General features: G+C 38.9%; 1 protein-coding gene across 2 annotated transcripts in view; it reads left to right on the plus strand.

The window, feature by feature from the left end:
- The window catches only part of LOC105706659 (lon protease homolog 2, peroxisomal), a 136093-nt gene that overhangs the window by 45959 nt on the left and 66044 nt on the right, over window positions 1-24090 (plus strand). For both annotated transcript variants that reach the window (XM_064383000.1, XM_064383001.1), the window contains one exon: window positions 7172-7313. In XM_064383000.1, coding sequence (XP_064239070.1) covers window positions 7172-7313 — 142 coding nt within the window. The remainder of the gene's footprint in view (window positions 1-7171; window positions 7314-24090) is intronic.

Below are 24090 nucleotides of genomic sequence, written 5' to 3' on the forward strand. Positions count from 1 at the left end.
GTCTTGGATTAGAAATTGATTTTGAGGCTTGGCCAGTGACTGGAGATTGGTCACAGCAGTGGAAACAGGCTCCCGCTGGAAAGAAGAGCAAGATGATGTTTTGTAGGGTGCTGGCCTAGAAGCAGCAGACTGAGAGACAGTAGGAGGCTGGTTAGGATTGGCTGAACCGCGTTGGGTTCCATTGGTCGAAATTGGCTGAGCTGGTCTGGTAGGACGTGTCAGGGATGTGTTGGTAGAAGCCGGTTGGGACAGACTGACTGCAGTCGACTGAGCTGACTTAGTAGAACCAGGTGGAGCAGGGCAAGCCACAGCAGGCCTACGTGAGGCCGGAGGGTGTGGCCGCCGAGAAACACGTCGAACTTGAGGTTTGTCCAGGGTCAGAAAGGGCAACGGTATCAACTTGACCTTCCCAGGTGGTGGCAACTCATACTGGGATGGAGATGGAAACTCTTTTTCAGCACTATCATCCAGTTTCTGGGCCTTGACTTGAGTTTTCTCCGGGCCTTTCCCCTCACGTTGGGTATCCAGCCATGGTTTGAGAGCTGAGAATGGCCAAGAGTTCTGGGTGTTGCTTGAGCATCCCAGAGTCCGAGAGGAAGAGAATCCAGTTTTCTTGTCGGTCTTTTTCCCCAGTGCATGGAAAACTTGCGTGGACTCTACCACGTGCATGTCCAGGGAGCTTCGTGGCTTTTTGAAGGTGTCTCGGCTAAGCTCAGGTTGATCTTTCTTGCGCTTCATATTGGGAATGGCTTGCTTCTCTTCTACCTTGACTTTGGTCCCTGACTCCTCACTGTCTTCAGATTTTTTGGAGCTGTTCTCTCTGATCCTTTTGGTCTTCTCCTGCCCGTGCCTCTTAGTTGTGCTGCTCCTGCTGGATGCGTGAGGTTTGTTGTGAGGTCTGTGACATTTGTTGCTAGAATGCTTGCTCTTGTTCACAGAAGCGCTGTCACTGGCAGTAGCACCGCGAACAGTCACTGCTCCGTCTAATAGGCTCTGTGTGTTGTTTGGCTGGATTTTAGCCTTGGGAGCACCCTGGATAGGCTCGGCAGCTTTATGCTTGTTCTTCCTGACTTGATGAGAGTGACCCTTTCTGACGCTTGACTTTTCCTGCACCTGATTTACCTCGATGGCACTGGGATCTTTGGCTTTCTTTGCAGAGGGTTGGTCAAGCTCTTGTAAGGAACTGAAGCTGGAGGGGAGGGGAGTATCCTCCACCAATGTAGTGATGTCTGCAGGATCACTGCTAGACTCCATCCCATTTTCAAGTATCCCTTGGCCCTCAAGACTCAGGCTGTTCTTTCTCAGATTGGTGTTTTCGGAACCAGGCTGCTCCTCTTGGCCAAGGGGATCAATGCAGGACAGAAGCTGGTGACTATCAGGGATTTCTAAAGGAAGCAGTGGAGGCTCTTGATTTTCTCTTGGGAACTGGTAGGCATCTAGAGGCTTTGAAAGCTTGGTTTTAATCTCATCCAAATTCTTATTCTCGGTTTTGTCCTGGCTTGGAGCCGGAGACAGTGTCAAGAGATTAGTTGGACTCTGGACTGGAGCTGTCGTTGACATGTCCCCAAGGTCAGGTGATGGATTACTCTCAAGTATCTGGGTATTTCTGCTACTGCAGGACTTGGAGAATTCTGAAGTTCGTGCCAGACAAAATGTCTGGCTTGGAGATTGCAATCCCAGGGAAGTATCCATCCCCAGGGAAGTTTTCATCACTACAAAGGAATCAAGGAAGAAGTCAATCCCTGGTAAGTGAGATGCTCCCCCTACACACCAATGCAGCAATTGGATAGCTTTGTAACATGGGCAAGGCATTTCTACTAGCTCTTCTTCATGACCATGGACAAGACCCTGCATTAGGGGATAGGCAGTGACTGTTCTCTTACTGGTTATCATTTGATGTGATTGTTTCTTGGCTTTCTTTGGATTTTGTAGGGTTGTTGTAAGCCAAATAAAAAGCGAAAGTGATTTTTAAATAGGAGATGTTTTATAAAGCCTCATATTCTCATATAGGGTCCTTTCCATTCTCTCCACTCTCCTGAGGGAATAAGGACCCTTTACACCATATACTAGGGGAGAGAGTGGAGCCCTTCCTCGTGAAATATATAAGCAAGCCCAGATTCTGAGCCTGTTTGTTTTGGAGAGGATCTGTAAGCACAAGGTCTTAAATCCTATTGTAAGTTAAGGAAAATCAAAATGTCCCTGCGAAAATAAGAGTTCTGAAGTGCCTTCCAGAGACACTAAAGTAATAGATTAGGGAAGGAAGTTACAGAGTGCTGGTGCAGGGGAACTGATCAGCCAGGCCACTAAAAAGTGTGGCATCTCTTGGGACTCTCTTCTGTGTGGCATAGATGGCCATTGTAGTGTTCAACTTTCCCACTGAAAAGGTGTTCTTAGATAGACTCTGAAAATGGAGAGCAATGCCCAAGAATAGTGGTTGAAGTCTCAGGACTTAAATTCTGCCTATCCATGGACTTACCACTCAGCTATAGATTTGACCCTCCCTTTCAATACTGTGCTTATTCCTCTCCTTTCTTGCTGTTTGTACTCACCTTGATTGTAGGGATTATAGGCAGACACCACTGCACCTGGCTAACTTTTTGTATTTTTAATAGAGACCGGGTTTCATCATGTTTGCCAGGCTTGTCTCTAACTCTTGATGTCAAGTGTTCTGCCCGCCTCGGCCTCCCACAATACTAGGATTGCCACATGAGCCACTGTGCTCGGCCTGGAAGCATCATTCCTAAAACACATTTCTAAAATATTGATATTAAATGCTGCCAAGTGTCATCTCTGTTCAAAAACGCAAAAGAAATAAAACAACTGAATGTGACTTCTGATAAGCTGCTTTTTCCAGGGATACTTTATTCTAGCCTGTTTCCTTCCTAGTTTCTTGATCTAAGCATTTGCTAAAACCAACTTCATTTTGCCCTATTCAGAGTAGATTTTGCTCTGTTGTCTTTCTGCTTTTCTTCTAAAATTTAAAGTATAGTTTTTGCTCTTTAAATCATTGTGTCATTCTCCAGGGCATATCCCAAGAGTAAGTGTAGGGGACCCGGTCTTTCTTCTTTCATTTAAAATCCCAAATTCCTTACCCTAGAATATCTGCCTCCTTATAACCTAGTACTCTTCATTTTCTCTTTCCATCTAGTTCAGATAGGAATCTCCAAAACGTGAATATTACTTTTGTTTGTTTGAGACAGGGTCTCACCTTGTTACCCAGGCTAAAGTCCAGTGGTGCGAACATGGCTCACTGCAGCCTCAACCTCCTGGGCTTAAACAGTCCTCTGATCCTCCCACCTCAGCCTCCTGAGTAGCTGGCATGCCCACACACCTGGCTGATTTTTTAAAAAGTTTGTAGAAATGAGGTCTTGTCATGTCGCCCAGACTGGTCTGGAACTCCTAGGCTCAAGTGTTTCTCCCATCTCGGCCTCCCAAAGCACTGAGATTGCAGGCAGGAGCAACCATGCCCAGCTGAATATTAAAAACATCACTACACATCACTAAATATAAAATGGTAACGTTGAAATATTAGTTAGGGAGATGTCCTCCCAAAGTGCAGAGATTACAGGTGTGAGCCACCATGGCTGGCTGAGTATTTAAAACGTCACTAAATTTAAAATAGTGAAGTTGAAATATTAGTGGAGGGAGACTATTACACAGGAAACACCTCAGAATATGTTGCTAGTTTTCTATGCCTCTTAGGTTTTCCCTCTGTTTCTGTTGTGAGAAACACGCTCAAAAAGTGTCTGCTTTCATTTTCTCTACGTGTGCCCTTTAAGAGTCAGCATTAGAAAAGAAAGGGGCCAGAAGGAATAACCAGTCTATTATTCTAATGTAACAGATGAGGGAACAGATTTTGTGAGAGAAGAAAAGAGTCCTCTAAAGTCACACAGCTAGTAAATGTCAAAGGCAAAAGTGAAATGAGGTCTCCAGATTTCTAGTGCAGGGAAGGAATGAGTGAGGGAAGGAATAACCATTTCTAGTGAGGGAAGGAATAACCTTCCCTGTTATTCCAAGCTGTTTGGGACTATACAGGTAAAGAAATCAAAATTTAGGGGGAAAGAAGTCAAATGAAAAAGTGTCAAGAAAGTTTCTCTCTTTACCTGACATGGTCAGAGAAGAAGAAACATCAACTGTAGATACAAGGGATGAAGAGACGATCCTAGTGGATGTCTGCGTGACTGAAGCCAAGGAGTGCGTGTGTCCAGTATGAAGGCTCCTGGTCACACTGCTCACTGGCCACTTGTGATGCTACAAATCTACCCCAAGATTCTACCAGGTGGCAGTAGGCTTGGTGAGAGAATGATGTCACAAAGCAGGCAGTTGAAAGCTGTGCGATAGCCAATAGGGAGGCCAGGTTCCCAAGAAGATGGGATTGGCTGGCAGAGGTGGTAGGAAAGTTGAAACAGTAGTAAGTGACTGAGTTCCAGGGAGGTGAAATCCTGCAAGATCATCTCAGTGTTTCTTATACATGTTCACTAATATCATTGACTAATATTTATATTTTATATGTCATACTTCATATTATGTAATAATCCTATACATTTATAGTTGTATAGTACATACACAACATCCTTGTACAGAAAGGAAAGGGACATCTGAGCAATTACAGATGTTCTAAAAGCATTTCAGTGAATCTGATTAATGAATTTACTGCTATTTTTAAGAGCCAAAGGAAGAGATTAAAGAGCCCTCTTTTGTACCTTGGCTGAAGAACAAAGTTCATTGACTGCCCCTTGTAGGACATGATGTGGTCCAAAGCTCCTCTGTTTTAATTTCTTCTCCTTGAATCCTACCTTCCTTGGGCTGGACCAGGCTGGACCCGGTTGGACTTGGATCTCTCTTCTGCTCTTTTTTTTTCCCCTTGATTTTAGATATTATTTCTGTGCCAAGCCTTGATCTTGCATTTTTACACCCATGGATATGACTTCCTGTCAACTTCCAGAGCAGGGGTCTTCTTTTCAGTGTCCTGACACTTGGAAAAGGGACTCTGCTCATGAGAAGGAAAGACCAGAGAGGTAGAAGACAAGGCTGACTGCAGACTTTCCCTCTTCTAGCCTTTGGTCACAATTCTTTTGCCCATCGTTTGCTACCTCTGGCTCCTTGGGCCACACAGACATCCTGCCATCCTGCTCTTTTATACGTGAGAGGCATTCAGGGTACTTTCTTTCTTCTCACTTAAGAGGATCCAGTGTGGCCTTTACTTATAGCCTCCTCTCCCTTGTAAACAGCCACTATGGAACCTTGGGCCTTTAGAATTCCTTGTCGGCCATGCTGGGTACAAGGGCCAGACAAAATGAAGAGTTAGTGGAGAATAGGAAAGAGGCCAGGTGAGGGTACAGGAACAAAGAGATTTGTGTGGATTTTTTGGTTTCTGCGAGAAACAATTGCACACGCTTATTTTGTATTAACAGAACAGACAATTCAATATTTTTTATGTAGCTAGATAGTCCAGAAACTTCCACGCCTTTTGTACACTGAAGAAAATAATCATAACATATTTTTTTCCATTTCATTTTATGTCATATTGCCTCATTTATATCATTCATTAGTATGTTTATGGCGTAATAGCATCTTGATTGTGGACGAAGCAAGAAAGTAATGGCAGCAAGTTGGGAAGATGAATGGGGGCTGGATTGTGAAAAGCCTCAAACTCCAGACAACGGAATCTGAACCTTATTGTGTAGGCTCTGGGAAGCAATGGAAAGTGTAAGAGGAATTGCTTGTATACAGTGTGACTAGAATCTAGGATTCCACTTTTTTTTAGAAAGGGTACCTGCCTAGAATATTATTTTCTCTGTGACTTTAGATGTAGAATGGTCAGTACCAGTTTTTGAGATTTACTCATCAGAAAAGGAAAGGCAAATAAATAACTGCCACAAAAAATGACCCATGAGAGGCTTTAGGATTCTTTTAAAAATTCCCTTCCCTATCACTCTTAAAAATCAGAGTAATGGCAAATCTGTAAGTTCTCTAGAAAAATAATTTGATAGACTTTATTAATGCTGAGTCTTGTCTTCCCTGTACCTGATTCTGAAATCTTGAATGTGCTAATTACTTATATTAACAGGATAATGCTTATTGTATTTGGTTCCCATGCCTTGGCCACTTTTCCCTGATGAAAGGCATTCCCATGATGTTTTTAAGGCTTGCTTGTCTTTTCAAAGATCACTCTTATTTATTCTGTCCTACTTTATACCAGTCATGTGGCAGAACTGAGGCCTGCTCTGTGAATCGGCTTTGTGCAGATCATGAGATACCTGCGGCTGTTCCACTTATCATTGATTATTTTCTCCTAGGCGGTCAGGCTTTTATGCCTTTTCAGAAGCAGCATTTGCTTTGCGCAACATAGACAGCAAGGTTGTAATTAAAATTAGTAAATTGCTGCTTTGAGTTTTGCTGTCTGTAAAAAAGGCACCTGTTTTGGTTTGATACACATGTATGTTTTTATTTCATGCCACACTGTATATCTGTCATAATTATGTGGGTGATTCTTGTCCAAATATGATAAAGCAGCCTTTCACATTTTAACACTCAACAAAATATATGGCTGGCTGAACATATATTATTGTCAATCAGTGCATATGCGACGAACATAGTTTTGTTCAAAAGGCCAGAATAATGGAATTCTGATATAAATACTGTTGACCCCAGATTCTCTTACTGTAATTAACAGATTATTACCTCTGAAAATAAGAGAGACTAAAGTTTTTCTTTTTTTGCTTGTTTGTTTTTGGTCTACATTCTGAGTGACTCTTTGAACTGATTTAAATCTCTTTCATGAAGATGATGATGTTTTAGCTGGCCTCGGGGCAACCATTTCAGTGTGTATAAAGGTGGTTGTGTTGGGTAGGGGGATGTTCTGAAAAGTCATGCAAACCGTGGAATTCATAGGGTACTTCAGACATTTTGGAATCCTGAAGAGTAAGAACCGTACCTGGTAACTCAAGTGTTGTGTTTCGTGGGCAACTTGCAGCCAGAATTAGTAGAAGATTAGAATTGAATGTAATAACTTTCGATTTATCATAGTGCCTTTTAAATACATAGTACCTCTTTGTTATATTATTGTGATGGCTGAATGATCTTTTCACATTCCTACGTTTTTATTTCTAAATGGCGTCGCTTCTGCCTCCTCACATCTCACTCTGAATGTGCCTCTTGCTTACTGTAGGCGCACCTATGTCGGCAGTATGCCTGGGCGCATCATCAACGGCTTGAAGACTGTGGGAGTGAACAACCCAGTGTTCCTATTAGATGAGGTTGACAAACTGGGAAAAAGTCTACAAGGTGATCCTGCAGCAGCTCTGCTTGAGGTAAGATTCGGAAAATTCCCTGTCTTCATACTGGAAGACTATGGAGGAGAGTTGATCATTATATTCAAGTGATACACACAGTGGTGTAGCTTTAGTTATGGGAAGAATAGTTGAATACTGGCTGAGGGCTGAGCAATTTTGGCACTTAAATTAAAATGTTTTTAAGATTTCTTTCACTAAATCCCTTCATTTCTTTTTTTCTTTTCCTTTTCTATTTTAATCAAATAGTTTAACAAAATTTTGTGCACACTTATTATCTGGAGACCTACATAGTTATGACAAAAAGCAGCAAGGAGGTCTCCTTCTCCCTGGGGTCCCCCATGCGCTCTTCTGCCCTTGACCTCTTTAGCTTTTAGTTGATTAACCCCATTTTCAAAATAGCATGGCTTTCTTGCACTTCTTGATATTTTTTTTTTTAGTTTTCGTCATTTTCTATAGACCGCCCCCAACAGGAGATGAAGATTTTTACCATTTTTCTTCCCTTTGTCCCCACTGTATCATTTTTACATCCCAGATCTCTCAAAATGAGCTTTATCTTATTTCTGTTCCATCCATATTAATATTTACATTATTATGATTATGTAAATGCTTTTCACATTAGGAGCCACATGGTAAACTATGATCACTTTTCTTGTTCCTGTTTTTGTTTTTCTCTGCATGTTTTAAAAATCTTTTCAGAGTTAATTGTCTTGTTTCTTTTGTTTACTTTTTCACCAGTCGTCTGATTCTGTCAAGACATTTAGACGCTTTAGGTGTTCTATCCATTTTGTCTTCTTAAGCTTCGGTCTGAACTAGTTGTTTTTGACATCCAGTTTTATGGCTGCCTTCCTAGGTTCTCCTTCACCTCTCACTGTGTTGGATTTCCTGTCTCCTGTATTCCATTTCTTGCTCTTTCTTGGTCCATTCCCTCATTTTTGTGGTGTTCATTCCCTGATAGTTTCCTGAGAAAGCTTGCATGAGTGGCAAATGTTTTAGACTTTGCATATCTGAAAATGTCTTTATGTTTCCCTCATACTTGATTAGTAATTTGACTGAGTATAGAATTCTGGTTGGAAAGAATTTTTCTACAGAATTGTACTTTGCCTCCATTTTACTTCAATTTCCCATTTCCAGTGTTGCTGTTGGTAAGACTGATTCCATTCAGTTCCTATCCTTTGAGACCTGTTTTATCCTGAAAACTTTCCGGTTCTTCCCTTTATCGTGGGATTCTGAAATTTCATAGTAATCTGCCTTGGCATGGGTTTCTTTTAATGCATTTTTGCTCATTCTTTTAAGATTCTTTGAATTCTTCCTATTCTTTGGTTCTAAAATTTTTTCTTAAATTTTTTTATTGATGATTTTTCCCATTATTTTTTGGAACACCCATGACTTGAATGTTAGGTTTCTAACTTTCTTATTTTTTCTCTCCTGTTAGTCGCCACTTTTACGTTTTGCTCTACTTTATGTGCAGAGTTTCTCAGATTTATCTTTTAAAAACCCTCTGAGTTTATTATTTCAAAAAAATTTTTTCTCTGCATGTTATAGTATCCTGCTCTTATTACATAGTTGTAATATGTCTTATCTCTGTAAGAAAGATACTTACAAATTTTTTTTAAATTTTACTTTTCTCTCTGACCACTTGGTATATGAAAAAGAAAAAGAAAAAAAAATACTTCCCTATAAGCAGCTTTTATCTATTTGTTTGTCTCTGTCTTTAATATTAGAGTCTTTCATTAAATATCTGGACATTTTTGTTTGTGTGTTCATATTTAATAGTAAGGAACAAAAAGGCTAATTGGAAGCTATAAGCATAGGAGTGGGGCTTACCAACAGTGAATTCCACAATAGAGTTGCCTCGCTGGGCTGTTTGGTTGAGGAATCTTCTGCTCAATAACTTTAGATCTTCCTTCTTAGGATGTTCAGATTCCTCAGAGAATCACGAGAATCATGTCTCTTGCCTTGAGAATGAAGGCCTGGCTGCTGACATTCTGGGAACCAAGTAGGGGAAGAAGGGTTGGAGTGGGGAAGTATCACTGCATTTGGCATCTGTGTATATGCATTCACCTGAGCTCTTGTTTTCAGCATAGTGTATGTTCTTCTCAGCTGTGCCCAAGGTCCGCTGTGCAGAGAACCGCTGTTTTACGTTCTTAAGGAAATAAACTTCCAGTGTTTTGCTGGGATAGGGGAGGGAATCTGGACTCTGACTGCTTCCTAAATTTATTCAGCCAGTCCTCCTCTTTTTTTTTTTTTTGGCACATCTGTTCCTCCTCCCTTTTACCCTTACTTAAGATATTATTAATGCAAATTGATTTGTAAAATTGAGGAAAATTACTTTGTGAAAGTTTTTTTTTATCTTGTTTATTTCTGTGCTTTGAACTCCCTCATCCTTCCTGTTTTTTTCTGTTTTTTGTGATCTTAGGACAGGATGGCCTGGGACATGTGTCTTATTAAGCAGGAGACCATACATTCTGGTTTGCCTGGCACATTTCCAGTTTATGGCTAATATTAATCGTGTTCTTTTTTAGTCTCAGAAGTGGGTTTTGTTTGGACATTTAAAAAGTACATTTACCTTACTTAAGAGCCCTGGTGTTTGGAGGTAAGGGTTTGATTTGGTTCAGTTTTGCTATTTTTTTTTTTTTTTTTGTAAGGCCATTCATTACCTTCTGGCCCCATAACTGGTTTACTCTGGTTCATTTTACTATGAAGAGTAAAATAGTGAACATTATTTTAAGATTTTAGTAGTTTCTTATATAATATCTTTAGACTTTCAGTTTAATTTACATTGGGACATTTTTCAGATTATCTGGCAGATTCTCCCATTAGACACTTATAGTTATCCTGTTGAAAAGAATTTTAGAGCACTCCCCTGACACTTAAACTTTTTCAACAACTGTTTTGAAACAAGTTCACAAAAGACAGCTTCACAAGTAGTAGGAGATGATAAGTCCCCTGTTTATTTGTTCAGTTGATACATAATGTATTTTAGGTCTTCACCTATATATACTTTGTAATGATTCAATAATATTTGTTAAATTGATCTTTCATAACAAGCAGCTAGCATAATGATATTTTCTTGTCTGATGTAGACCTTGGTACTCACTTTTTTGGCAATCAATTTATTAGCATTCAAAAATAAAAGTATGAAAACCTCAAATGATATCTTAAAGTAAATGCCCCTTGGACCCACGTAGTAATCACTGTAGTTTGGTTGTGAATAGCATGGTTTCTTACAGACTATAAATAATATAAAATTAAGCAAGACATACCTATGGAGGAACTGAGTATCTTGGTACCTGACATCCTCTTCCTTTCTACTTGTCCAAGTCCTGGATAAAAACCTCAGACCTCACAGGTTGTTGAAACAAATAACAGTGCATGTTAAAGAACTCTATAAACTGTAAAGTACTCTACAGATGTTAATTTAGTATTCACTGATATTTCTTCTGTGTCCATTTTGAAAGCCACTTGCTGTTTTGATAACCACTAGATTCACTTAAAGTAAAAAAGAGAACAAATTTAATTACACAACACTTTACATATAAAGTAGAACATTACTGAGAGTTTGGAGACCCAAGTATAGTTTTATTAGCTTTCCACATAGAAAGCCTACTTTTAAAAAATGGTATCTAAAAAAAAAAAAAAGGATATCTAGATATTATTTGTAAAATGTATGAGATTATTTTATGTTTAAGCTAATTTATATTAAGGTAATGTAGGCTAGATGTGAAGTATGTAATAGTAGATATAAATATAAACTATCGTAGTCACTCCGAATAAAAAATAAACTTTTTCTGCTGTGTATTCTTCTTGCTTTTATATTTATGAAGAATATACCCATTTCCTTGATCTACCATGCAATTGTTGCTTATATAAAACAGAATATGTTTCAAGTTACTACCTAATATTGTCTAAAAAAGGAATATTCAGAATTTAGCCTCTTTTGAAAATTTATTGAACAAATATAAAAATAGGTTCAACTACGTGATAAACAAATGGTGGCAGACAGTAGAATATGGGTAAGTCTGTAATTGAGTAGCATTAAAATACTAGATAGAAGGAAAGTAAGGGCTTGTATGTAATTAATAGACTTGAAAGAAAATTACAGAATTATTTTCTTACCAGATATATGTTATATTTATAATTGACACATGTCCAGGCTTTATTGTTAAATATGAGTGCATTTTTCAAATACATTTTTGTGTGAATGGGCAAATAAAATGCATGGATACTATATTAGTTTTCTATATAGATAATAATATTTACAGTTCTGAAAGCATATATTCCCCAAAATAGACAAGTTACTAGTCTAGACATAGCAAACTTTCTTTAAAACTGAAGTTCTTACTTAGAATTAGATCCGTTAGTAATTAGATCAATAGTATATTTACTACTTATATACAATAGGCATATGATCTTCTGATTGGAGCTATACATTTATTGTCAAAGAATGTCAGAAGAGAGGGACTTAGACATCATCTAATCCAGCTTCCTCCTCTTAAGGATAAAAAACTTAAGGCCCAAGGTATTATCTTAATTTTTTATTTCACTGCATGCTATATTAATGATACCATTTCCAAAAATTGAGTGGAGTGAAAAATGCTTTAAATAAAGCGTATCTTCTTTTATTGTGTTGTGTTTCATTGTACTTCACAGATACTGTGTTTTTTAACGATTTAAATGTTTATGCCAGGCCAGGCACAATGGCTCATGCCTATAATCCTAGCACTTTGGGAGGCCAAGGCGGGTGGATTGCCTGAGCTCAAGAGTTCAAGACCAGCCTGGCTAATATGGCAAAACCCCATCTCTACTAAAAATACCAAAAAATTATCTGGGCATGGTGGTGCATGCCTCTAATCTCAGTCACTCAGGAAGCTGAGGCATGAAAATATCTTGAACCTGGGTGACAGAGGTTGCAGTGAGCCAAGATCACACCATTGCACTCCAGCCTGGGTGACAGAGTAAGACTCTGTCTCAAAAAAAAAAAAAAAAATGTTTATGGCAACCCTGTGTCAAATCTATTGGCACCGTTTTTCCAACAGTTTACTTCATGTCTGTATGTCACATTTTGGAAGTTATTGCAATATTTTTAACTTTTTCATTATCATTATATCTATTATGATGATCTGTTATCAGTGATCTTTGATGTCACTATTATAATTGTTTTGAGGCACCACAAACTGCACCTATGTAAGACAGCATATTTAATAAATGTTGAGTATGCACTAACAGCTCCACTGCCCAGTCATTCTGCCTTCTGTCTCCCTCTCCTCTGGCTCCTGGTCCCTGAGACACAACAGTATTGAAATTAGGTGGAGTAATAGCCCTGCAGTGGCTTCTAAGTGTTGAGGTGAAAAGAAGAGTCACACATCTCTCATTGTAAATCAGAAGCTAAAAATAATTAACCTTAGTGAGGAAGGCATGTTAAAAGCCTAGATAGGCTGAAAGCTAGGCCTCTTGTGCCAGATAGCCAAGTTGTGAATTCAAAGGGAAAATTCTCAAAGGAAATTAGAAATGCTATTCCAGTGAACATACCAATGATAAGAAAGTGAAACAGCCTTATTGCTGATATGAAGAAAGTTTTAGTGGTCTGGATAAAAGATCAAGTGAACCACATCATTCCCTTAAGCCAAAACCTAGTAGTCTAGAGCAAGGCCCTAACTCTCTTCAGTTCTATGAAAGCTGAGAGAGGTGAGAAAGCTGCAGAACAAAAATTTGAAGCTCCCAGAAGTTGGTTCATGAGGTTTAAGGAAAGACGCCATTTCCACAACATAAAGTGCAAAGTGAAGCAGCAAGTACCGATGTATTATAGAAGCTGCAGCACGTTATCCAGAAGAACCTAGCTAACATCACTGATAAAGGTAGCTACACTAAACAACAGATTTTCTAGGTAGATGAAACAGTCTTATGTTTTGTTGGAAGAAATGTCATCTAGGACTTTCATAGCTAGAGATCAAAGCTTCAAACAGCAGGCTAACTTGTTAGGAGATAATACAGCTAGTGATTTTAGATGAAACCAGTGCTCATTGACCATTCTGAAAACCCTAAGGCCTTAAGAATGATGCAGAATCTACTCTGCCTTTGTTCTGTAAATGGAACAACAAAGCCTCAGTGACAGCACATCTGTTTATAGCATAGTTTTACTGAATACTTTAAGCCCACTGTTGAAACCTACTTCTCAGAAGAAAAGATTCTTTTGAAAATATTACTGCTCATTGTCAATGCTTCTGGCCACCCAAGAGTTGTGATGGAGACATACAAGGAGGTTAATATTGTTTTCATGCCTTCTAAAACAACATCCATTCTGCAGCCCATGGATCAAGGAGTCATTTCAACTTTCAAGTCTTATTATTTAAGAAACACATTTTTTTTAAGGCTATTGCTGCCATAGATTGTGATTCCTCTCATGCATCAGGGCAAAGTAATCGAAAATCTCTAGAAAAGTTTCACCATTCTTGATGCCATTAAGAACATTCATGATTCATGGGAGAAGATCAAAATATCAACATTAACAGGGGTTCAGGAGGAGTTGATTCCAGACCTCATGGATGACTTAGAGGGCTTCAGGACTTCAGTGGAAGAAGTTACTGCAGATGTGGTAGAAGTAGCAATAGAACTAGAATTAGAGCTCAAAGATGTGACTGAAGTACTACAATCTCATGACAAAATTTAAACAGATGAGGAGTTGCTTCTTATGGATGAATAAAGAAAGTGGGTTTCTTGAAATGGAATCTTCTCCCGGTGAAGATGCTATGAACTTGTTGAAATGAAAACCTTGATGCTGTGAACCTTGTTGAAATTCTAAAGGACTTAGACTATTATGTGAACATAGTTGATAAAAGGCAGCAGCAGGGTTCGAGAGGATTGACTTCAATTTTGAAAGAAATTCTCCAGTGGGTAAAATGCTGTCAAACAGCAATGCAGGCTATAGGGAATTCTTTCATGAAAGGAAGAGTCAATAGATGAAGCAAATTTTACTGTTGCCTTATTTTAAGAAATTGCCACAGCCACCCTAACTTTCAGCATCCACCACTCTGATCAGTCATCAGTCATCAATATTGAGGCAAGATACTCCACCGGCAAAATGATAACAACTCACTGAAGACTCAGGTGATTAGCATTTTATAGCAATAAAGTGTTTTTAAATTAAGGTATGTACATTGTTTTTTAGACATATGCTATTGTACACTTAATGGACTATAGTATATTGTGTAAACATAACTTTTATGTGCACTGGGAAACCAAAAAAAATACATGTGACTCACTCTGTTACAAAATTTGCTTAATTGCAGTGGTCTGGAATTGAACCCACAGTGTCTCTGAGGTATGCCTGAATTGATTTGAGGGTTGCAAATTTGCAAATATGGAAGGATAAGGATCAACTGTAATTACTGCTTTATGCCATTAACATTTAAATCAGATAAAAAGTTACATCAAAAATATATTTATGCTGTCTTTTATGTTTACAGTGTAATCACTTCTGCCAGTGCTCTCTATTTCTTTGTATGGATACTGTTTATTGTCCTTTAACTTCAGCCTTTTGTATTTCTTATAGTCTCATCTCATGGTGACACATTCTCAGTTTTTGTTTTTGTGGGAATGTCTTAATTTCTCCTTCATTTTTGAAGTAATTTTGTTGGTGTAGAATAGGGGTTGACAGTTGTTTGCTTTCAGCCCTTTCGTATGGTATCAGCTGTGAAGCCAGCAGTTGGACTCGGGACAGATCTCTTATGCCTAAGGAGGGCAGCATTTTTTCTCTCATAGCTTTCAGGATTTTCTCTGTTTGTCTTTTGTTTTGAACAGATTGACTGTGTTTATGTGTGAACCTCTGAGTTTACTTACTTCTTTTTGAGCTTCTTGGATGTGTAGGTAAATGTTTTTCACCAAACTTGAGAAATATTTAGCCATTATTTCTTTAAGTATTCTTTATGTTCCTTTCTCTTTTTCTTCTCCTTCTGTAACTCCTATTATGGTGTGTTGGTAATCTTTGCACAGTCCCTTAGGTCTCTAAAGTGCTGTTCACTTTTTTTAAAGCCTTTTTTCTTTCTGTTCTTCAGACAGAATCATCTCAGTTACCTGTCTGTCTTCAAGTTCATTGATTCTTTCTTCTGCCAGCTGAAATTGTCATTTAGCCCCTCTAGTGAATTTTTCCATTCAAATTACTGTATTTTTCAACTCCAAAATTTCTATTTTTAAATTTTTATTATTTATCTTTGTTTATATTCTCTATTTGTCAAGACATCATTCTCATACTTTCTTGTAATTCTTTAGACATAATTTTTTTGTAGTTTTTTTAATTTTAGTAAAATACATATAACAGAAAAAGTGCCATTTTTTACCCCTTTTATGTGTACAGTTCAGTAATGTTAAGCACATTCACATTGTTGTACAGGCAATCTGCAGAACTTTTTCATCTTGTTAAAGTGAAACTGTATACTTATTACGCAGCAGTTCCTCATTTCTTTCTCCCTTCCTCAGTCCCTGGCAGTTACCATTCTCTTTTCTGTTTCTATGAGTGACTACTCTATATACCTCATCTATGTGGATCATACAGTATTTATTTTTTTATAATGGACTGACTTCACATAGTGTTCTCAAAGTTAATCCATGCTGTGGCATTACATGGATTATAAATATTTGAAAGCATATTTATAGTAGCCAATTTGATATTAATAATATTCATATTTGTAATATAAATATAAAAATTTATATTATGAATATTTTTAAAGCATATTTCTAATAGCCGATTTGAAATCTCTGTCTAATAAATCCAACATGTCTTCCTTACGGATGGTTTCCATTGACTTCTCTTTTTCTTTTTTGAGACAGCATCTTGCTCTGTTACCCAGGCTGGAGTGCAGTGGTGCACTCATGGCTCATGGCAGCCTCGACCTCACCCAGGGTCAAGTGATCCACCCACTTCAGCCTCCCGAGTAGCTGGGACTACAGGCACATACCACCCAGGCTGGCTAATTTGTTTGCAGAGAAAGGGTTTTGCCACGTTGCCTAGGCTGGACTCAGACTCCTGAGCTCAAGCAATTTGGTCACCTTGGCCTCCCAGAATGCTGGGCTTCTAGGCATGAGACATTGAATCCAGCTGACGTCTCTTTCTTTTACTGTGTTTACACCATACTTTTGTACATCTCGTATTTTTTTTTTTGTTGAAACTGAATATTTAGAATATTATATTAAATATAATCTGATATACAATTGAATAATATAACCTTAAGGGGTTTTTGTTTGTGCTGTTGTTGTTGCTATTTGTTTAGTGACTTTCTGGTTTCATCCCATAAAGTCTGTGTTATTTGTTAATGTGTGGCCACTGAAGTTGCTCAGTTTGTTTAGCGGTCAGCTAGTGACCAGAGATTTCCTTAAGTACTTGGACAGTAGCTCTCCCACTCTTTGCCCAAGGGGTTCTTATGTAAGGATTGAAGTGGGCCTTTCACACTTGGGCAGATGGTTTACAGTTGTACCTTAGCCTTCACTTCCTGCTATTGCAGAGCCTGTGTCTGCCAAAGATGAGCTTCTGGGCCTTCTTGGGTCTGTCCTGGACATACTTAGAACCTGCACGTTCACATGAAATTTTGGATTCCCAGGTGTATGTGAAGGCTTTTCAAAGCCCCTGTGAATATCTCATTTCCCAGTTTTTCCATTTAAGTTTTTGGTCAGCCTCTCGTTAGTCCCAACTAGTATCATTGCCTAGGCAGCTGCAGTGCTAAACAATTGCCACTGGTTGTTTCTGGCAAATGTCCTAAGGATAAAACTGTTCTCACAGAGTGTTCTCTGAGTTAAGTTAATTAAGGATATGGAGCTCTTCCAAGGAACTGCCAGACAGGGACAGTTCTCTGGGGATGGGGCTTTTGAAGGATAGTAATCCTTTTCTACCCCCTACAAGGTTGCTAGGCTACTGTTTTTCACAGCTACTGGCTTATGAGGTTGTTGGTTTTCAAGCTACCATGAACTTGAGAGAAAGGGATGAGTGTAAAGCAAGTTAAAATATCACAAAGCTTGTTCCGTTTACTGTGATTCAGCTGTTTTTCTCGAATAAGCACTCCTCAAATTGTTAGAAGTTAATATGTAGCATTCTGAAAAAGTTGATTTTGACAATTTTTGCTAGTGCTCTCATTGCTTTTCTGGAGGAGCAGGTTTTCAGTTTCTTACTTTATCATTCTGTAATAGAAGTGCTTCCTCCCATATTTAGTTTTGATTCTGTGACTGAATGATTTCACTGCATGCTTCTGATCCTTGTATTTTGGTTTATCACTTGTTCAGTTGGAATATATCTTCAGGTTACTTGAGTTGAAGATTTGTGTATGAGTTGTATTTTGAATTCCTTTTATATTTGGGAAGGCTTCTTAGTTGTCTGCGCCAGTAACCTCAATATGTTTTGTTCATATATGCCATCAGTAAAAAATTTTGAAAATATATTCCCATATATATTTAAATATAACATCTAGTAATATATATGTAAATAAAATTAGAATGTATTAGTCTCCTAATACATTCTTAACAAAATGTCACAGACTGGGTAGCTTTAAAGACAAAACAGAAATTTATTTTCTCATGGTTTTGGAGGCTAGAAGTCCAAGATCAAGGTGTCTATAGATCTGGTTTCTCCTAAGGCCTTTCTCCTTGGCTTACAGACAACGGACTTGTGGCTGTGTCCTCGGGAGATGATCTGTGTGCATGCATTCCTGGGTGGGGGGGAATCTCTTTCTTCCTCTTGTAAGGGTACTAGTTGTATTAGATTAGGGGCCCACTCTTACCTTTATTTAACCTTAATTACCTTATTAAACACCCTGTCTCCAAATGCAGTCTTCACCCTGACTGCATTTGAGACAGAGCTGGGGAGTTAGGGATTCTGTCAGTTTTGAGGGGGCAGAATTTAGTCCATAACAAAGGTATATACGATAGAGACATAATATATATGTACCAGTGTGCTAATATCATGTACTTTATGTAAAACACAATCGATTTTAAAAGATAATTATATTTTCGGTGAAAGCACTGTGTTCTAATTAGATAATTGTTTTTACTTCATAATATGTCAGTCGCACCTTATTACAGAAACAAAAGTGTCAACTTCATTATTTTCGTGTGGTTCATACCTTTGCCTATACACTTTTCAATGATATTTTGCAGGAATCTTTTTAAGCCACTCCTCCCATTTGTAATGTTAGGCACTGTGAGCCCAGAAAATTGGAGACAGGTCTTAGTTAATTTAAAAAGTTTATTTTGCCAGGGTTGAGGGTGCGCACCAATGACACAGCCTCAGGAGGTCCTGATTACATGTGCCCAAGGTGGTCAGAGCACAGTTTGATTTTATATATTTTAGGGAAACCTGATACATCCATCACCATATGTAAGGCAAACATTGGTTTGGTTTGGAAAGGTGGGACAAGTGGCTGGAGAGGGCTTCCAGGTCACAGGTAGATAAGAGACAAAGGGTTGCATTCTTTTGAGTTTCTGATTAGCCTCTCCAAAGGAGGCAATCAGATAATGCATTTACCACAGTGAGCAAAGGGGTGACTTTGAATAGAATGGGAGACAGGTTTGCCTTAAGTAGTTCGCAGCTTGACTTTTTCCTTTAGCCTAGTGATTTTGGGGACCCAAGATGTTTTCCTTTGGCAGCACACATGGACTGCAATGTGCTGTAATTACAGTTAAGGCAGATAAGTGAGGGCACCACAGGCGGCCTTTGACATTATGGAACTTGTACTCTTCTCTCAGAATATCTCACATAAATGATATGCATACCAAGTGAAGACATCAATTCCATTTTACATATTAAATATTTATTTACAAGCTAATTTTTTCCGGTATTTGTAAATCAAAAAGATAAATACAAATACTAATATTTTCTACTTCCACTTTGGTGGGGTCATTTTCCACTTTTATAACCATTGGTCTAAATAGATAAACAAATGTCTTCACAAATGGGGTAGTAGGTTCACAACTGTTCATTTTGTTATTATGCATCATATCTTATATATGTTACATATATTAGATGTATTCAAGATTGTAAAATATTTTAAACTAGTGATAATTTTGCTTGAAAATTCTATAGGTGTTATTCTAACGACATCGTCATTTCTGTTGCACAGGAGGAGGAATCTAAAGCTTTTCAATCCATAGTGTCAGGGCCTTCTAGAATATTTTTATTCCTTTAATTATTCCCTATTGTAATTTACTGAGACCTCTTCTTTGGTTATTTCAACTAGCTATGAATTGCATCTCTTAATTTCTCCCGTATTTATCCCCTACATGGCTCTAAAGCCCTTTATCTTTTGTGTCCCGAACACTTTTCTCAAGTTTGTCTTTATCACTGGTTTAATTTCTGTAGTTGAGGATATAGAGGAAAAGCAAACTCAGTTTCTTCTGCTACACTGTTATAACACAGAACACTTCTGACCAAATGCATGGGGTTTTTCTCCACACGCCAAGCAAACAGTTCTTCAGTAGCAGACAACAGCTGGGTGTCCTCTAATTCAATTCTGACACTGTCTACATGGAGGCAGCATGAGATCCTACAGGTTGAGCACTCAGTCCCACAAGACTGCCTCCCACTTCAGATGCCAGTCGTGAGTTGGCTTCCAGAACGTGTGACCAACCAGTTATAAATTGGAGTTCCCACAAGCCCCTTCTCAGGTTTGCTTATTGCTAGAGCAGCTCTCAGAGCTCAGGGAAACAGTATTTTAAAGAATACAAACAAACAGCACAGGAGCTTCCATCCCAGTGGAGTTGGGGTCCACCAGCCTCCTTGCACCTGGATGTGCTCATATTCACCTTCCTGGAAGCCTCCTGACCTTAGTCCTTTCAGGTTTTTAATGGAGGCCTCATCACATAGGCATGACTGATTAAATCTCTGGCCATTGATGATCAACTCAACTCTTAGCCCCTCTCCCCTCCCCAGGGGTTGGGGTGAGGGACTGACAAGTCCTCAGTCCTCTAATAATGCCTTGGTCTTTCCTGTGACCAGCCCCCATCCTGAAACTACAGAGGGACTGCTAGCCACCAGACAGTCACTAGCATATAAAATGATACTTACCACTTTGGTGATTCCAAGGATTTTAGGAGTTGCCCGCTAGGAAATAAACAGATGAAAGTCAAATGTATATTTCACAGTATCATAATAGTATTAATTGTGTGTGGCTTTCAGAGCTGATTTTAGTTATGTTATTTTATCTTTGTTTTCTGGTGTGGAAAATTTCAACCACAGCAAAAGCAGAGAAGATAGTATAATGAAGTATAATGAATCCTATGGAGTCATCACCCAGCTTTAATGTCTTCTTTCATCTATTTCTTCCCATTCTCCCACACCCAACCTCTGATTATTTTGAAGCAGATTCCAGACATCACCATCTTTTCATAAGTATTTCAGTGTCTGTCTACAAAAAATAGACACTTTTTAAAAAGCATAATCATACTATATCATACCTAAAGAGGACAGTTACCTAGTCATGTGTAGTGAATTCTGTTGTAGTCTATTCCTGGATTACCTACAGACATCTGTAGTTCTTCTCTTCAGAAATTATTTATTTATTTTTGAGACAGAGTCTTGCTCTGTCACCCAGGCTGGAGTGCAGTGGCGCAGTCTTGGCTCACTGCAACCTCTGCCTCCCGGGTTCAAGTGATTTTCCTGCCTGAGCCTCCCGAGTAGCTGGGACTACAGGTGCACGCCACTACGCCTGGCTAATTTTTGTATTTTTGATAGAGATGGGGTCTCACCATATTGGCCAGGCTGGTATCAAACTTCTGACCTTGTGATTCACGCACCTCGGCCTCCCAAAGTGCTGGGATTACAGGTGTGACAGAAATTATTATTGAAGAACGATTCTCAGTGTACATTCCTCCCACGGTTCATCCCACCGTGACTTCACATTCCTAGGAATGTGTCGTATCACAGCTATTTCCATTTCCAGTCATACCTCATAGGTAGGAATTATAGTCCTAGGATTGATATAGAAAATCTTTTAGTTGGGGAGAAGAAAGGAGGAACAGCCTGAATTATTTTTGAAAGAAGCTCTGGATATGGGCAGTAGAATCCCTGCTCTGAAGTTAGGGTAAGAAGCAGAGGTTTGATAGCTACAAAGCTCTTAATTGTAATTTTCGTCCTTCCATGGACTCAGCAGTTTGCCTTGGAGCTTCATCTGAGTAGTGATTAGCAGAAATTATTTTCTGCCAGAATACTGATGAGTATTTCTGATGCTGTTTAAATTCTGAATGTCTTTTTATGCTTTGGTAAACCAGAAAGTATCTGAGACAGGTCTCAATCAATTTAGAAGTTTAGTTTGCCAGGGTTCTCCACAGATGATTTTGAAGGCTTCAGTATTTCAAGGGGAATGAGCAGATACTGGGGAAAGAGGTAGAAATTTTAAACGGTCTGGGTAGATAAAAGACAAAAGGTATGGGTAAATAAGAAACGGTTGCATTCTTTTGAGTCTTTAATCAGCCATTCACATGTGAGAGGGGGGCAGAGGAATAGTCACGGATTCATCTATCTTAGTGAATCTGCATTTCTGCGTAAGATAAAATAAACATAGTGCACAGGAAGCCATCAGGTATGCATTTGTCTCAGGTGAGCAGAGGGATGAGTTTGAGTTCTGTCCTTTGTCCAGTACATGTAAAGATAAAGCTATTAATTTACATTGCTGGGGTAAAATTCAACAGAACTGTTACAGGGTAAAGATCTTGGGGCCCACAAGGAATTTCTATGTGGGGGAATTGTGAGGGAGGTATGTAGCTTTTTTTGTCTCTGTAGCTATCTTATTTGGGAACAAAATGGGAGGCAGGTTTCCGAGACGCAGTTCCCAGCTTGTCTTTTCCCTTTGGCTTAGTGAGTTGGGGGCCCTGAGATTTACTTTCATTTCACATTTTACTAAGGAAAAGAGAAAGGCAGGCAAATTGGGCACAAATTTAGCCTAAATCTGCCTCCTTACATAATAATATTTTAAGTTTGGCCTAAAGGTTTCCCCTTACAAAGTAAACTGCAGCCTAACTAGATGTGTAAATAGACTATTCTTACACCAATCACAGATTTTCAGCAAGTCACAGGAAGTCAGCTGTTCAAACTGTGTTTAAATAAAGCAAACACCAAGCTGTAACCAGTCCCACTGTTTCTGTACATCACTCTCTGTTTTTCTGTATGTCACTTTCCTTTTTCTGTCCCTAAATATTATCAGACCATATGCCAGGGTATCTCTGAACCTATTCTGGTTCTGGGAGCTGCCCAATTTGAGACTCGTTCTTTGCTCAATTAAACTGTTAAATTTAATTTATCTAGAGTTTTTATTTTAATAGGCATCACTGATTTTCTCTCCTTATACTCTAGGTATTTTGTAATACAGGTTTTAGAACCTCCTTTGTAATTCAGAAATGTTTCTTTATTAATTTTCCTACTTTTTAAAAGCTCCAATGTCTTAAAATTTTAAGAAAAAAATTACTTGTTCAACTCTGACAGCCATTTCTAAAACACATCCAACATATATGAACTACCTTTGATTAGACCCATTAAGGACAGATATTTTTCCTTAGCTAGTGTTAAAAAATTATTCATGACGCTTGTTAAAGGTAGCAAGGATTACTTTATTGGGAGACTAGGTATAAGAAACACTGCAATAGGCTTTTGCAGTGGTAGGGAGAATGAGTGGGGAGTCAGTAGAGGGAAAGTTTTTAAGAGGAAGCATTGGTGTTATGAGGGAATCTCACTAGAAGGACACAACAAAACTCTTGCTGAAGAGAGGCCGGGATGAAAAGATACTGGGTTGGGAGTGAGAACAGATTCAAAGGGTGTGGGACATTTTCAGTAACCTGACTAAGCAGGATTCGTGCTCAAATTGGGTTCTACAAAGACAGAGGAAAGGCTGACGGCTTAGGTGAGCAGAAGACTCGGAAGAGCCTGACTCACATTTGGGTCAAAAGGAGAGCGTCTTTGTCATTACATAATAGTTTTAACTACGATTACCACATTTTCCGTATATAGACAGTTTGTTTGTTTGTTTGTTTGAGATGGTATTTCGCTCTGTCATGCAAGCTGGAGTGCGGTGGCGTGATCTCAGCTCACTGCAACCTCCACCTCCAAGATTCAAGCAATTGTCATGCCCCAGCCTCCCGAGTAGCTGGAACTACAGGTGCGTGCCACCACACCTGGCTAATTTTTGTTTATTTTTTGGTAGAGATGAAGTTTCACCATGTTGGCTAGGCTGGTCTCAAATGCCTGACCTCAACTGATCTGCCTACCTCAGCCTCCCAAAGTGGTGAGATTACAGGCGTGAGCCACCACATCTGGCCTGTAAACAGTTTTCAGATAATTTGTAGACAGTAAGACCACTGTTAACCAATTTGATACTGAACATAATTAGTTTTCTTTAATTACTTGAAAGTACTTGTTTTTTAGTGATATTAAACATTGTCAAGTCTGGTGAAAATGTGAAATAAGAGCTTTCTGGGAATTGTATTCTGGGAGTTTCCAGTAACAATTAATGTTTAACAAAATTCAAAATTTTGTATGAGGCCTAGAATTAAGACTAACTTGGGGTTGGGTATGGTAATCTGAGCACTTTCAGAGGCCAAGGTGGGTGGTTTGCTTGAGGTGAGGAGTTTGAGACCAGCCTGACCAACATGGTGAAACCCCATCTCTACTAAAAATAACAAAAATTAGTCAGGTGTGGTGGTGCGCACCTGTAATCCCAGCTACTCAGGAGGCAAAGATTGCAGTGAGCTGAGATCATGCCACTTGCACTCCAACTTGTGTGACAAAATGATACTTTCTCAAAAAAATACAAAACTAGGGGTAGTTTTG

This window comes from Aotus nancymaae, unplaced genomic scaffold, assembly GCF_030222135.1.
Source record: "Aotus nancymaae isolate 86718 unplaced genomic scaffold, 86718_ANA_hifiasm-v0.15.2.pri h1tg000030l, whole genome shotgun sequence".
Taxonomy (NCBI): Eukaryota; Metazoa; Chordata; class Mammalia; order Primates; family Aotidae; genus Aotus; species Aotus nancymaae.